This window comes from Nerophis ophidion, linkage group LG28 (assembly GCF_033978795.1).
Source record: "Nerophis ophidion isolate RoL-2023_Sa linkage group LG28, RoL_Noph_v1.0, whole genome shotgun sequence".
Classification (NCBI taxonomy): domain Eukaryota; kingdom Metazoa; phylum Chordata; class Actinopteri; order Syngnathiformes; family Syngnathidae; genus Nerophis; species Nerophis ophidion.
Window position 1 is genome coordinate 19,659,758 of NC_084638.1, and position 14,162 is coordinate 19,673,919.

The 14,162-nt window shown below is 40.7% G+C and overlaps 1 protein-coding gene across 4 annotated transcripts in view; it reads right to left on the reverse strand.

Annotated features, from left to right (window-relative positions):
- LOC133545407 (oocyte zinc finger protein XlCOF6.1-like) overlaps positions 1–14,162 on the reverse strand; it is a 235,001-nt gene that overhangs the window by 105,204 nt on the left and 115,635 nt on the right. Inside the window, exon 1 of one of the 4 annotated variants that reach the window (XM_061890966.1) lies at positions 7,511–7,967. The exons of 1 other annotated variant lie outside the window; for it this stretch is intronic. In XM_061890966.1, coding sequence (XP_061746950.1) covers positions 7,511–7,637 — 127 coding nt within the window. In that variant the 5' untranslated portion in view covers positions 7,638–7,967. Of the gene's footprint in view, positions 1–6,735; positions 6,908–7,510; positions 7,968–14,162 lie in introns of those variants that run through there. 2 more of the 4 variants (XM_061890962.1, XM_061890963.1) reach the window with 2 other exon arrangements.

A 14,162-nucleotide genomic window follows, 5' to 3' on the forward strand; every position in this document is an offset into this window, starting at 1 on the left:
TTTAAGAGCAAGTACAGCACTGACTTGTGTATTTATGCCTTAAAAGAAGCAGTAGAAAAATACAGAGCGCAGGGCCCTACAATGTTGGTAGGGTTTATTGATGCATCTAAGGCATTTGACAGAGTCAACCATCTCAAACTCAGATGTGAAGCATAGGGGTGTTCTGGGTATATTCTGGCATATTGGTACGACAGGCAGACGAAGCAGGTAAAATGGGGGGAGTAGTTTATTGTCTCCCTTTAGAGTTGGCCATGGGGTACGGCAGGGTGGGCTTCTATCACCAGGGCTATTTAGCCTGTCTATGGATGACCTATCAAGGCAGTGGGAGAATGCAGAACAGGATGCATCTTGGGGAACACCTTAATCAACCACTTTATGTACGCTGATGATTGGGCCATTATATCTCCCAGTAGTACAGGGTTCCACCAGCTTCTTAACATATGCTAAAGTATATTTTTTATTGCTGCTTAACAGTCAAGTTTGACATCAAGTACAATGCCAGAAAGAGTATGGTGATGATATTTAGGACCAAGAAGGATAAACAGCTTCATTTCCCAGGTTTCTATTTGTCTGATCAAACCCTGTCTGTGTGCAACAAGGTCAAATACTTGGGCCACATCATCAATGACAAGGTGGAGGATGATGCTGACATGCTTAGACAGAGAAGAATGCTGTATGTCGAAGCCAATATGCTGGTGAGAAAATGTCATTACTGCTCTGATGAAGCGAAGGTGTACTTGTTTAGAGCTTACTGCACCCCTATGTACACAGCACCCCTCTGGGTGAGGTTCAAGAAAGAGAGATTGCGCAAACTCCGGGTTGCATATAATGACTGTCCCAGAATCCTGCTCGGAAAGGCCAGGGGTAGTAGTGCCAGCAAGCTTTTTTGCGATTTAGGGATAAACACCTTCCACGCCACCCTGAGAAAACTGATGTTTAAGTTTATATGTAGACTGCAGGGGCCCCGAGAATGGTTTTGTTATACAGATAACCAATCCATCCTAGGTCTAGTTCTGTTAGGTACCAATACTATATATGGAAACACTGGTATCTGTGCCTCACAATATGAAGGTCCTGGGTTCGGCCCTGGGCTCGGAATCTTTCTGTGTGGAGTTTGCAAGTTCTCCCCGTGACTGCGTGGGTTCCCCCCGGGTACGCCGACTTTCTCCGACTTCCAAAGACATGCACCTGGGGATAGGTTGATTGGCAATACTAAATGGGCCCTAGTGTGTGAATGTTGTCCGTCTATCTGTGTTAGCTCTGTGATGAGGTGGCGACTTGTCCAGGGTGTACCCCACTTTCTGTCCGAATGGAAGTCAAAGTGGGCTCCAGCACCACCCGCAACCCCAAAAGGGACAAGTGGTAGAAAATGGATGGATGGATGTTACCTGTGCCTTTAAGAGAATGTGTAGAAGCATTTTAAAGTATATTTTCTATTGCTGCTTGTATTTATTTATGCTATGTTTTTTGTTTACTGAATATGCATAAGCATCAATTTAAGTTTATAATACAAATAGACTGGGATCGGTAACTAATTTTCACAGGTAGTTAAATTCGACAGAACAACGACAACCACGCCGTTGCAAGTACCAGGCGTATATACATTCGTGGTCAATAGTTTACATACACTTGTAAAGAACATAATTCCAAGATGGCGGCGCCCGGACGGGCTGCGACATTGTGGAGCTCCTGCTAAAGATGGAACATTTGGCAAAAATACCGGACAATTCTACAAACTTTATGGCTGGCTCACATCGTGGTCACTCCGTGATCACGTACGACCGCCAGACACTTCTGGATGTGGACATATCGGGCCGTTTTGGACTGATAGATGCGGGCTTGCTAGACCGGCTAGCTAGCATGGGAATAATTCGGCGGCTACATCCAGCGGCCTGTGAAGCAGGGGAGTATAGTAGCAGCGGGGGCCGTCTACGGAGCAGACGCCAGCGGTGTGATCGGAAACGCGGATGCCGAGCGGGGCTAAAAACAAAGCAGAAGGCTAATCCCAACAGGACACCACTTCCCTCCATCCTGCAGCCGGATTTAAATAAAAGATGCGAGACTACTGGTCTGGGTAAGGAGTCAGTTAAATTAGAACAAGTTTTTTCTGCTTTGAGTGTTTCAGAGTTGGACATGTGTTTTACCGAGGTGGCTAACTATGATGCGTGCAGTTTATCAAAGCAACAAACAAACAATCGGAAAAATCCCCGTTACTGAGGTGGCTAACCATGATGCGTGCAGTTTATCAAAGCAACATTCAATCAATCGGAAAATTCCTGTCGTATCAATTCCTAGATATGGTCGTAATTATACTAAATGCACTGGGCATAATAAACACAACATTATTAATATTGCTACTACGGATAATTTGATCAAAAATTCCCTAAAACAGCCCACTACCTATAATATAGGTTTTTTAAACATAAGATCATTGTCTCCCAAAACGTTGTTGGTTAATGATATTATCAGAGACAACAATCTTAACGTCATCGGTCTCAGCGAAACCTGGCTTAAACCAAACAACTTTTTTGCGCTAAATGAGGCATGTCCTCCTAACTTTACACATGCGCATATTGCCCGTCCGCTTAAAAGGGGTGGGGGGGTCGCACTAATATACAACGAAAACTTTAACCTTAGTCCTAACATAAATAATAAATATAAATCGTTTGAGGTGCTTACTATGAGGTCTGTCACACCGCTGCCTCTGCACCTGGCTGTTATCTACCGCCCCCAGGGCCCTATTCGGACTTTATCAATGAATTCTCAGAGTTCGTTGCTGATATAGTGACACACGCCGATAATATAATCATAATGGGGGACTTTAATATCCATATGAATACCCCATCGGACCCACCGTGCGTAGCGCTCCAGACTATAATTGATAGCTGTGGTCTCACACAAATAATAAATTAACCCACGCATCGCAACGGTAATACGATAGACCTAGTGCTTGTCAGGGGTATCACCGTTTCCAAAGTTACGATACTCGCGTATACTAAAGTATTGTCCGATCATTACCTTATAAAATTCGAGGTTCAGACGCATGTTCGGCAAACTAATAATAATAATAACTGCTATAGCAGCCGCAACATTAATACGGTCACAACGACAACTCTTGCTGACCTACTCCCCTTGGCAATGGCACCATTCCCAAAATATGTGGGCTCTAATGATAACCTCACTAACAACTTTAACGACGCCCTGCGTGAAACCATTGATAACATAGCACCGCTAAAGTTAAAAAAGGCTCCAAAAAAGCGCACTCCGTGGTTTACAGAAGAAACTAGAGCTCAGAAATTATTATGTAGAAAGCTGGAACGCAAATGGCGCACGACTAAACTTGAGGTGCACCATCAAGCATGGAGTGATAGTTTAATAACTTATAAACGCATGCTTACCTTAGCTAAAGCTAAATATTACTCAAATCTCATCCACCGTAATAAAAACGATCCTAAATTTTTGTTTAGTACGGTAGCATCGCTAACCCAACAAGGGACTCCTTCCAGTAGCTCCACCCACTCAACTGATGACTTTATGCAATTCTTTAGCAAGAAAATTGAAGTCATTAGAAAGGAGATTAAAGACAATGCGTCCCAGCTACAACGGGGTTCTATTAACACAGATACGATGGTATATACGGCGGATACTACCCTCCAAAATAGTTTCTCTCGTTTTGAGGACATAACATTAGAGGAATTGTTACAACGTGTAAATGGAATAAAACAAACAACATGTTTACTTGACCCTCTTCCTGGGAAACTGATCAAGGAGCTCTTTGTATTATTAGGTCCATCAGTGCTAAATATTATAAACTTATCACTTTCCTCGGGCACTGTTTCCCTAGCATTCAAAAAAGCGGTTATTCATCCTCTTCTTAAAAGACCTAACCTCGATCCAGACCTCATGGTAAACTACCTTCCCTTTATTTCGAAAATCCTCGAAAAAATTGTTGCAGAGCAGCTAAATGAACACTTAGCGTTTAACAATCTATGTGAAACCTTTCAATCCGGTTTCAGGGCAAATCACTCGACTGAGACAGCCCTCGCAAAAATGACTAATGATCTATTGCTAACGATGGACTCTGATGCGTCATCTATGTTGCTGCTCCTCGATCTTAGCGCTGCTTTCGATACCGTCGATCATAATATTTTATTAGAGCGTATCAAAACACGAATTGGTATGTCAGACTCAGCCCTGTCATGGTTTAACTCTTATCTTACTGATAGGATGCAGTGCGTCTCCCATAACAGTGTGACCTCGGACTATGTTAAGGTAACGTGTGGAGTTCCCCAGGGTTCGGTCCTCTCTTCAGCATCTACATGCTGCCGCTGGGTGACGTCATACGCAAATACGGTATTAGCTTTCACTGTTATGCTGATGACACCCAACTCTACATGCCCCTAAAGCTGACCAACACGCCGGACTGTAGTCAGTTGGAAGCGTGTCTTAATGAAATTAAACAATGGATGTCCGCTAACTTTTTGCAACTTAATGCCAAAAAAACAGAAATCCTGATTATCGGTCCTGCTAGACACCGACCTCTATTTAATAATACAACTTTAACATTTGACAACCAAATAATAAAACAAGGTGACTCTGTAAAAAATCTGGGTATTATCTTCAACCCAACTCTCTCCTTTGAGTCACACATTAAAAGCGTTACTAAAACGGCCTTCTTTCATCTCCGTAATATCGCTAAAATTCGCTCCATTTTGTCCACTAAAGACGCCGAGATCATTATCCATGCGTTTGTTACGTCTCGTCTCGATTACTGTAACATATTATTTTCGGGTCTCCCCATGTCTAGCATTAAAAGATTACAGTTGGTACAAAATGCGGCTGCTAGACTTTTGACAAGAACAAGAAAGTTTGATCATATTACGCCTGTACTGGTTCACCTGCACTGGCTTCCTGTGCACTTAAGATGTGACTTTAAGGTTTTACTACTTACGTATAAAATACTACACGGTCTAGCTCCAGCCTATCTTGCCGATTGTATTGCACCGTATGTCCCGGCAAGAAATCTGCGTTCAAAAGACTCCGGCTTATTAGTGATTCCTAGAGCCCAAAAAAAGTCTGCGGGCTATAGAGCGTTTTCCGTTCGGGCTCCAGTACTCTGGAATGCCCTCCCGGTAACAGTTCGAGATGCTACCTCAGTAGAAGCATTTAAGTCTCACCTTAAAACTCATCTGTATACTCTAGCCTTTAAATAGACCTCCTTTTTAGACCAGTTGATCTGCCGCTTCTTTTCTTTCTCCTATGTCCCCCCCTCCCTTGTGGAGGGGGTCCGGTCCGATGACCATGGATGAAGTACTGGCTGTCCAGAGTCGAGACCCAGGATGGACCGCTCGTCGGGACCCAGGATGGACCGCTCGCCTGTATCGGTTGGGGACATCTCTACGCTGCTGATCCGCCTCCGCTTGAGATTGTTTCCTGTGGACGGGACTCTCGCTGCTGTCTTGGATCCGCTTGAACTGAACTCTCGCGGCTGTGTTGGAGCCACTATGGATTGAACTTTCACAGTATCATGTTATACCCGCTCGACATCCATTGCTTTCGGTCCCCTAGAGGGGGGGGGGGGGGTTGCCCACATCTGAGGTCCTCTCCAAGGTTTCTCATAGTCAGCATTGTCACTGGCGTCCCACTGGATGTGAATTCTCCCTGCCCACTGGGTGTGAGTTTTCCTTGCCCTTTTGTGGGTTCTTCCGAGGATGTTGTAGTCGTAATGATTTGTGCAGTCCTTTGAGACATTTGTGATTTGGGGCTATATAAATAAACATTGATTGATTGATTGATTGAGCTGTTTGGCCACAATACCCAGCAATATGTTTGGAGGAAAAAAAAAAGGTGAGGCCTTTAATCCCAGGAACACCATTCCTGCAGTCATTGCATTCAATATATAAATATATATATATATATATCAGAATCATTTTTATTTGTCCGTTCCAACATGTACAAGACACATAAGAATATATATATATATATATATATATATATATATATATATATATATATATATATATATATATATATATATATATATATATATAAACATTGCTGTATATATACCGCATATAAAGTTGCTGTGTATATACAGTACTTTTGACCCAGCAGATTTGGTTATATTTTCCGTAGACTCATAATAAATTCATAAAAGAACCAAACTTCATGAATGTTTTTGTGACAAACAAGTATGTGCTCCAATCACTCTATCACAAAAAATTAAGAGTTGTATAAATTATTGGAAACTTAAAGGCCTACTGAAATGAGATTTTGTTATTTAAAAGGGGATAGCAGGTCCATTCTATGTCATACTTGATCATTTTGCGATATTGCCATATTTTTGCTGAAAGGATTTAGTAGAGAACATCCACGATAAAGTTCGCAACTTTCGGTGCTAAGAGAAAAGTCCTGCCTCTACGGGAAGTTGCAGTAGCTATCACATGTTGATAGCTACTCACATTTTCACATTGATTTTAATGGGAGCTTCCAACAAAAACAGCTATTCGGACCGAGAAAACGACAATTTCCCCATTAATTTAAGCGAGGATGAAAGATTTGTGTTTGAGAATATTGATAGCGACGGACTAGAGAAAAAGAAAAAAAAAAGTAAAAAAAAAACGCGAATTGCATTGGGACAGATTCAGATGTGTTTAGACACATTTACTAGGATAATTCTGGGAAATCCCTTATCTTTCTATTGTGTTGCTCGTGTTTTAGTGAGTTTAACAGTACCTGATAGTCGGAAGTGTGTGTCCACGGGTGTGTTGACGCGCAGTGTCTCAGGGAAGTCGACGGCAGCTTTAAGGGCGGCACAAGCTCAGCTGATATCCGGTAGGAAGCAACTTTTTACCACAATTTTATCACCGAAACCTGCTGGTTGACATTCGGTTTGGATCCATGTTCGCTGTGATCCATAGTAAAGTTTCACCTCTGTGAATTTTAAACAAGGAATCACTGTGTGTTTGTGTGGCTAAAGGCTAAAGCTTCCCAACTCCATCTTTCTACTTTGACTTCTCCAATATTAATTGAACAAATTATTAACAAACAAAATGATTCAGCAACACAGATATCCAAAATACCGTGTAATTATGCGGTTAAAGCAGACAACTTTTAGCTGTGTGTGAGCGCAGAGCTCACATTTCCTAACAGCCCGTCACGTCAAGCGTACACGTCATCATTACGTGACGTTTTCAAGAAAAAACTCACAGGAAATTTAAAATTGCAATTTAGTAAACTAAAAAGGCTGTATTGGCATGTGTTGCAATGTTAATATTTCTTCATTGATAAATAAACTATCAGACTGCGTGGTGGGTAGTAGTGGGTTTCAGTAGGCCTTTAAGCCAGCAATGACATTATGTTCTTTACAAGTGTATGTAACTTTTGACCACGACTGCATGTACATCATCCTCACAAGACAACCAAATTTCTTATAAATACTATGTTTAAGAATAGTGTTAATAATCACAAATAAAATTTGAAAAGATGTGAGAGTAAGAAGTAAACAAACCTGTTCTGTGTAACACAACTTGATGATGTTTCTTATAATAAACATCCAGTAGTTGATGTTGACGCTCGTCCTCCTCTTTTGTTGGACAAAGTTCCTCCTCGTACTTTGCTATCGTTCTTTCGCACATTTTCACACAATCACAACACTTTACACTCACATTAGTTCCCTACTTAGCGATGTTTAAATAACTTCCGCGTCTCTTTGTTAGCAGCTAACAAGCTAAGCTAACTAGCCAGCTAAACTAGCTGCAAGCTACCTTAAGTGAAGCTAGCAAACAGGAGAAGTGTCAAAGTGCGCTCAGACTAATGTATCCGGCTACAAACAATTATTAACCGTGTGTACTCTATTAAACAACATATATGTAAGAATACAGAAATATAATGCCCGCGTTTAGGACTTCTCCGTCAGACGCCATCTTGCTTTATCACCCGATCAGTCTACGCATGCGCGCACATGACGTCACTTCCGCCAACTTGTTTTGCCGCACTTACTTACCATGGTTCTTTTGTGTCATCTGTATTTCAATAATAATGTCATCATAAACCATTACATACAAAACAAACGTTATTAAAAATACGGTGTTCATTATGAAACCTCACAGGTCTGAACACAGTGAAACAAAAATGAATATTATCAACAACAGTATCAATATTAGTTATAATTTCAGCATAGCAGTGATTAAAAATCCCTCATTGACATTATCATTAGACATTTATAAAAATAAAAAAAAGAACAATAGTGTCACAGTGGGTTACACTTGCATCACATCTCATAAGCTTGACAACACACTGTGTCCAATATTTTCACAAAGATAAAATAAATCATATTTTTGGTTCGTTTAATAGTTAAAAGAAATTTACATTATTGCAATCAGTTGATATAAATAACATTGTCCTTTACAATTATAAAAGCTTTTTTTCTTTTAAATCTACTACTCTGCTAGCATGTCAGCAGACTGGGGTAGATCCTGCTGAAATCCTATGTATTGAATGAATACAGAATCCTTTTGAATCGGGAAAAAATCGTTTTTGAATCGGGAATCGCGTTGAATCGAAAAAATAGATATATAATCGAATCGCGACCCAAAGAATCGATATTGAATTGAACCGTGGGACACCCAAAGATTTGCAGCCCTAATACATATATATATATATATATATATATATATATATATATATGGCTTCACGGTGGCAGAGGGGTTGGTGCGTATGCCTCGCAGTGCGAAGGTCCTGCAGTCCTGGGTTCGGGTCCAGGCTCGGGATCTTTCTGTGTGGAGTTTGCGTGTTCTCCCCGTGGATGCGTGGGTTCCCTCTGGGTACTCCGGCTTCCTCCCACTTCCAAAGACATGCACCTGGGGATAGGTTGATTGGCAACTCTAAATTGGCCCTAGTGTGCGAATGTGAGTCTGAATGTTGTCTGTCTATCTGTGTTGGCCCTGCGATGAGGGAGCGACTTGTCCAGGGTGCACCTCGCCTTCCGCCCGATTGTAGCTGAGATAGGCGCCAGCGCCCCCCGCAACCCCAAAAGGGAATAAGCGGTAGAAAATGGATGGATGGATGGATATATATATATATATATATATATATATATATATATATATATATATATACACACACACAATCATAAGCATATATAGCATATTTAAGACAAGTAAATAACTCTGATTACAACAGAAGTGTCGCAAAAGTCACATGTAAACAGACAGCCAATCAGAGTTTCTGCTCCACACAAAATACTTGTTTTATGTTGTTAACCATCTCAAAGAATCAGACCATTGCTCATAAAAAATATTTTATTCTACAAGGTCACATGCAAAGGATACAGCGCTAGTTTCAAATTGCTAGTACAAACAAAAATGTCTATCTTACAAAAGGTGTGCTTGATTATATTGTGTAGCGTACAAGTACAAGTAGTAGGACCGCTGGCACCACCATGGTGGAGACTTGTTTTGGAGACAGCAAGCCTGTGAAGGGGCACACTGAACCATAACATCATCATCACTTCTTAAATATTAGCAGAAGTACAAAATGATGTGTTAGTACACAACTAAACATATTAGTAAGAATGAATAATACACATCAACTGTTGTGTGGATGTTGTTTTTCAGGATGTGTAACTAAGAAACATGTTTACATGTTTGTTATTGAAGTGATTGAAAAGTAACTAAAAGTGATTTGGGGTTTGTTTGATTGGCAGTTAATAAAATAACACAATTAAGTATGGTTGCATTTCAATGAAACTTTCAGAACATGTCAGAAATGGGATAAGGAACATGTCATTAAATGTTGGTGTTGATCCTGATCACCTTCTGGATTCAACAGATTTTTTTTGAGAGATTTGGCCTGGTGGAGGTCTGTGTAGCCTTTTTCTATTTTACTGCTGATATTCTCACCAGCACACTTGTGTTTGTTAAGTTGGTACTCATGAAAGAATCTTTCATCACACACACTGCAACTCAACATTTTTCCCCCAGCGTGAATTTTCATGTGTTTTTTTAAATCTCGACTTCGAACAAAACTTGAATCACACACTGAACACAGAAAAAGGTTTCACTCCAGTGTGTCTTCTCATGTGAGATTTCAATTGGTACCTCCTTGGATAACATTTACCACAGAATGAACACGAATAAGGTTTTTCTCCAGTGTGTGTTCTTGTGTGATCCATCAAACTGACTTTCCTTGTAAAAGATGAGCCACAGATTGAACAATAAAAAGGTTTTTCTCCTGTGTGTGTTTTCATGTGTCTTTCCAAATGATCACCTTGGACAAAACTTGAATTACACACAGAACACGCAAAAAGGTTTCCCCCAGTCTGTCTTTTCAGGTGTTTTTTCAAATCTCGACTTCGTGTAAACCTCGAATCACACAAAGAACACGAAAAAGGTTTTTCTCCTTTATGTGTTCTTGTGTGATCTTTCATATTGTCCTTCCTTGTAAAAGATAAGCCACAGATTGAACAAGAAAAAGGTTTCTTTACAAAGTGTGTTCTCATGTGTGTTTTCAGACGACAATGGTATTTAAAGGTTTTGTCACAGTGAGAACATGTGAAGTGAGTGTTGTCAGTGTGACATGTCTTATCATCTTTAGAGTCTTCATCATCAGTGTCAGGAGAGTATGACGTTGTGTCCTCACTATCTGATAGTGGAGCTAAGAGCTTGTCTGCTTGTGATCCTCCACAGTGGTCTCCATCAGCTTCTGTTGTCATGTGTTGTGTTGACCTGCTGCTTGGAGGCTCCGCCTCTCTCTTCTCTTCACTTTCACCTTTGACCTCATCATCTTCACTCTTCACAGGGACACCAGTCACTGGGAACTCCTCCCGACCTTCAGTATGCTCTCCCTCCTGACTGGTGCTTGGTTCCACTGCTTCTTCTTTAATGTGGGAAGATTGTGGCTCCACCGCTTCCTTTTTAACGTGGAGGGGCTGTAGTACTTCTTTTTCCTCTTTAATGTGGAGGGGCTGTGGTTTCTCCTCCTGCTCATAGAGATGATGTTGTTCGTGGAGGTCTGCGGGACACGAGAAGACAAACACATGCTTTAGAAACGTCCAGCTTTGCTCAGTCACATAAGACATTGTCCTTCACACATATAATTCACCAATCTCATCAGTTTCCGGTCACAGAAACAAGGGTACTTCCAGCTGACCCATGAAGACCTTCAGGGATATACCTTCCAAGACCAAGGTCCAATCCATATCCTTAAAGTAATACCTGCACTCTGTACATCGTAAACGCCATCCGTGAAAGTGTGCTGTTTGCTCTCTGAAAAGTCATACTCACACAAGAAATAATGTACTACATCCCAGTCAACTAGTGAGCAGCTCACCCTGCTAGTTGACAAGAATTAGGATATTTTCCGCTTCATCTTTAAAAACACTGGAAATTTAGTCCAGGGTGTACCCCTGCTTCCGCCCGAGTGCAGTGACAAGCGGTAGAAAATAGATGGGTGGGATGGACTACAGTCAACATGTTTGTCAAATAAGATGACGCCTGTTTTGCTTTAATTTAGACAAAGTTCTGGGAAAATAATGGCCCGCGGCCCATTAATTTAGGGAGGCATCAATACAATACGTTTTAAAATGACCACCAAGTCTTGAATTGCAATGGTTGGAATCTGTGCTTTTGACTGAAATACGGGTTATTACGGTCACGTCAAAGCTGCTCCCAGCAGATGAGGCAAGAAACAGAATTGGAAGGGTTTGTTTACCGCAGCCAGCTTGAGACGTGAGAGTCAGGGAGGGACACGGAAGCAGATTTCTACAGCAAAGTTTTGTTCTGTAGAAAAGTGATTTTTATTATATGAATTTGTGGGTGTTTTTTTGTTCTTTGTGTTCATGTTTTGCTGTGTTCATTGCATATTTGTTACATTTTGCTTTATTGTAAAAAAAAAAAATCGATTTCAAGACTGTCTTCTGAGAAATAAACAGGAGAGACGTTTGTGTTCCTAATATTCAGTGTTTTATAGTTCGTAGTGAACATTACAAATCCCACATTATTATACTAATATGCATTCTCAGCGAAAAATCTTTAAAATTCTATTTGGTTTTTTGAGATGGTCTTTCATATTTTTTACACACTATCAGTTATATTGTGTTTGTATGGTGTGTTAAGCTTTTGCGATCATAGCTAACTGATTGTGACCAATATGAGGCCCCGTCTACAGTAAGCTGGCTATCGTTACCCAGGCTATATATCCCACCTAACCTTATCTTTGGCCACACAGACACACAATACCACCATTTAAGAGCCCCTCCCTCCCTCCGGACGCTGCAATGTGACCTAGTATGCATGTGCGGAAAAAAAATGCGCGTGTCATATTTACCTCTGACCTGGAAGTGTATTCTTACCCTGTGTTTCAATGTAGCTTAATGCCACATTTCATTTAATAGTAAAACTTACTTGCCTCACAATCAGCAGCTGTTAGACTAGCCCTATTGTAGTGAATCACACCTGAGCCATCATACATTAATCATACAGTATCTGTAATGGACATGTGAAAGTAAACAATGTGATGAATAACATTTTACGACAATCAATCTCGGGATCTAGATATCTGGTCAGGACAGTAACTGAAATTGGCGGTTGTACTTACAGGCCGCAACCCCCTTATGGCTTCACTGTAGTTATGGAGTACAAAACTAGACGTTGAGTAATCACTAGACATACATCGCGGACGATAACCGATAGTCTGCTTTGCCAGTCCAAAAGTATTTGCTGTTTTACGTAGTAATCCCTGGTCCACAGGAGCCCGCATTCTCGTTGTCTCCCCTTTTGACGTATTCGCTTGTGATTTCCACAAGCGTTTGCAATAAAGCTGGCTGTGGCGCATACTTTCTGACCTCACTTCCTGTGTGGGGCGTCACTTCCTCTCCGAACTCAGTTTGTAAACGATCAATGAGTCCATACAAAGCTAAGAACCGGAGATTCAAGAAATACACGACGCACTTACCTGTGTAAAAAATTATCCAAGGAGGGGGACCTTAAACGATGGGTTAGTGTGGCTGACACTGGGCTTAGGCTAAATAAGTATTTGTTCAAGGAGCTATCCGGTTTAATGTAGACAGGGCCTGACTTTGCCTGTGACCTTTGGAAAATTAATTTTGTCAAATATTTTAAGGAAGTCCTGGCCTTTGACTGATCAATGGAAGAACACACACAAACACATACATACATACGTACATACATATATATATATATATATATATATAAATAAAGGGACAAGCGGTAGAAAATGTATATATATATATATATATATCTATACATACATACATGCAGAGCTCAAATTTAACAATGGCAACCGCGGCAATTACTGCGACCACCCTTGTCACTTGCTGTAATGCCCGAAAAAAATGACCAGCTTTTAAGGCAAGAACATGCCGTGAGTGCCCTTCACTTTTTACTTGTTAATGGACCAGGGATGTAACGACAAACGGTATAATGATACACAGTGGTGAAATTCCAGACGTTTAGTAACACCGTTTACATTTTTAATTACCGAAAAACCATCATTTATCAATGCATTTTACAAAACTGCTTACTTCCTGGAATACTGAAGCGCTGCAGTGTCTGTTTGGAACTGTTTGGTTCGTGAGACACGGCGGTGACTTCATGGACTTTGCTTTGAAAATGTTCCCTCCGAGCTTACGGAATCGATCTCTTAGTTTCAATTAATTTCAATTTCTTCTACTTCTGTGGAGTGTTGGTGTGTGATTAAGAGCGCAAAGCTGTTAGAGGAGAACAATATTTGATGTTGAAGTTTCATTTTAAACATGTAGATAGCGTCCTTCCGTCAGCTGCTGGGACTGAGAGTTAGCATGCAGCAGGCGATGTGTCGGGAACGTTGTCACAACTTGTTTATAAAGTCTGTAGTTTGTTTACGGGGATGCTCACTTCTTATTTAATTTAACTACTTTCTTTGATAGTGTTCCAAAAACATCAATACTAGCTAAAATGTTTTGTCATCTCATCAAACTAATCGCTGGCTGAGTTCTCAGTGTTAGATGTGAGAGGTATCCCCCCTTTTTTTTTTGTTGGCCAAACAGTTGCACAGAAGTACGTGGTTGCTGTTGAAGAATAAAGCTTGTTTATTAGACTTAATCTTCATTAGCCAAACAGCTTTGTATTTTATATCGATATTAAAAAGTTAACTTATATGCG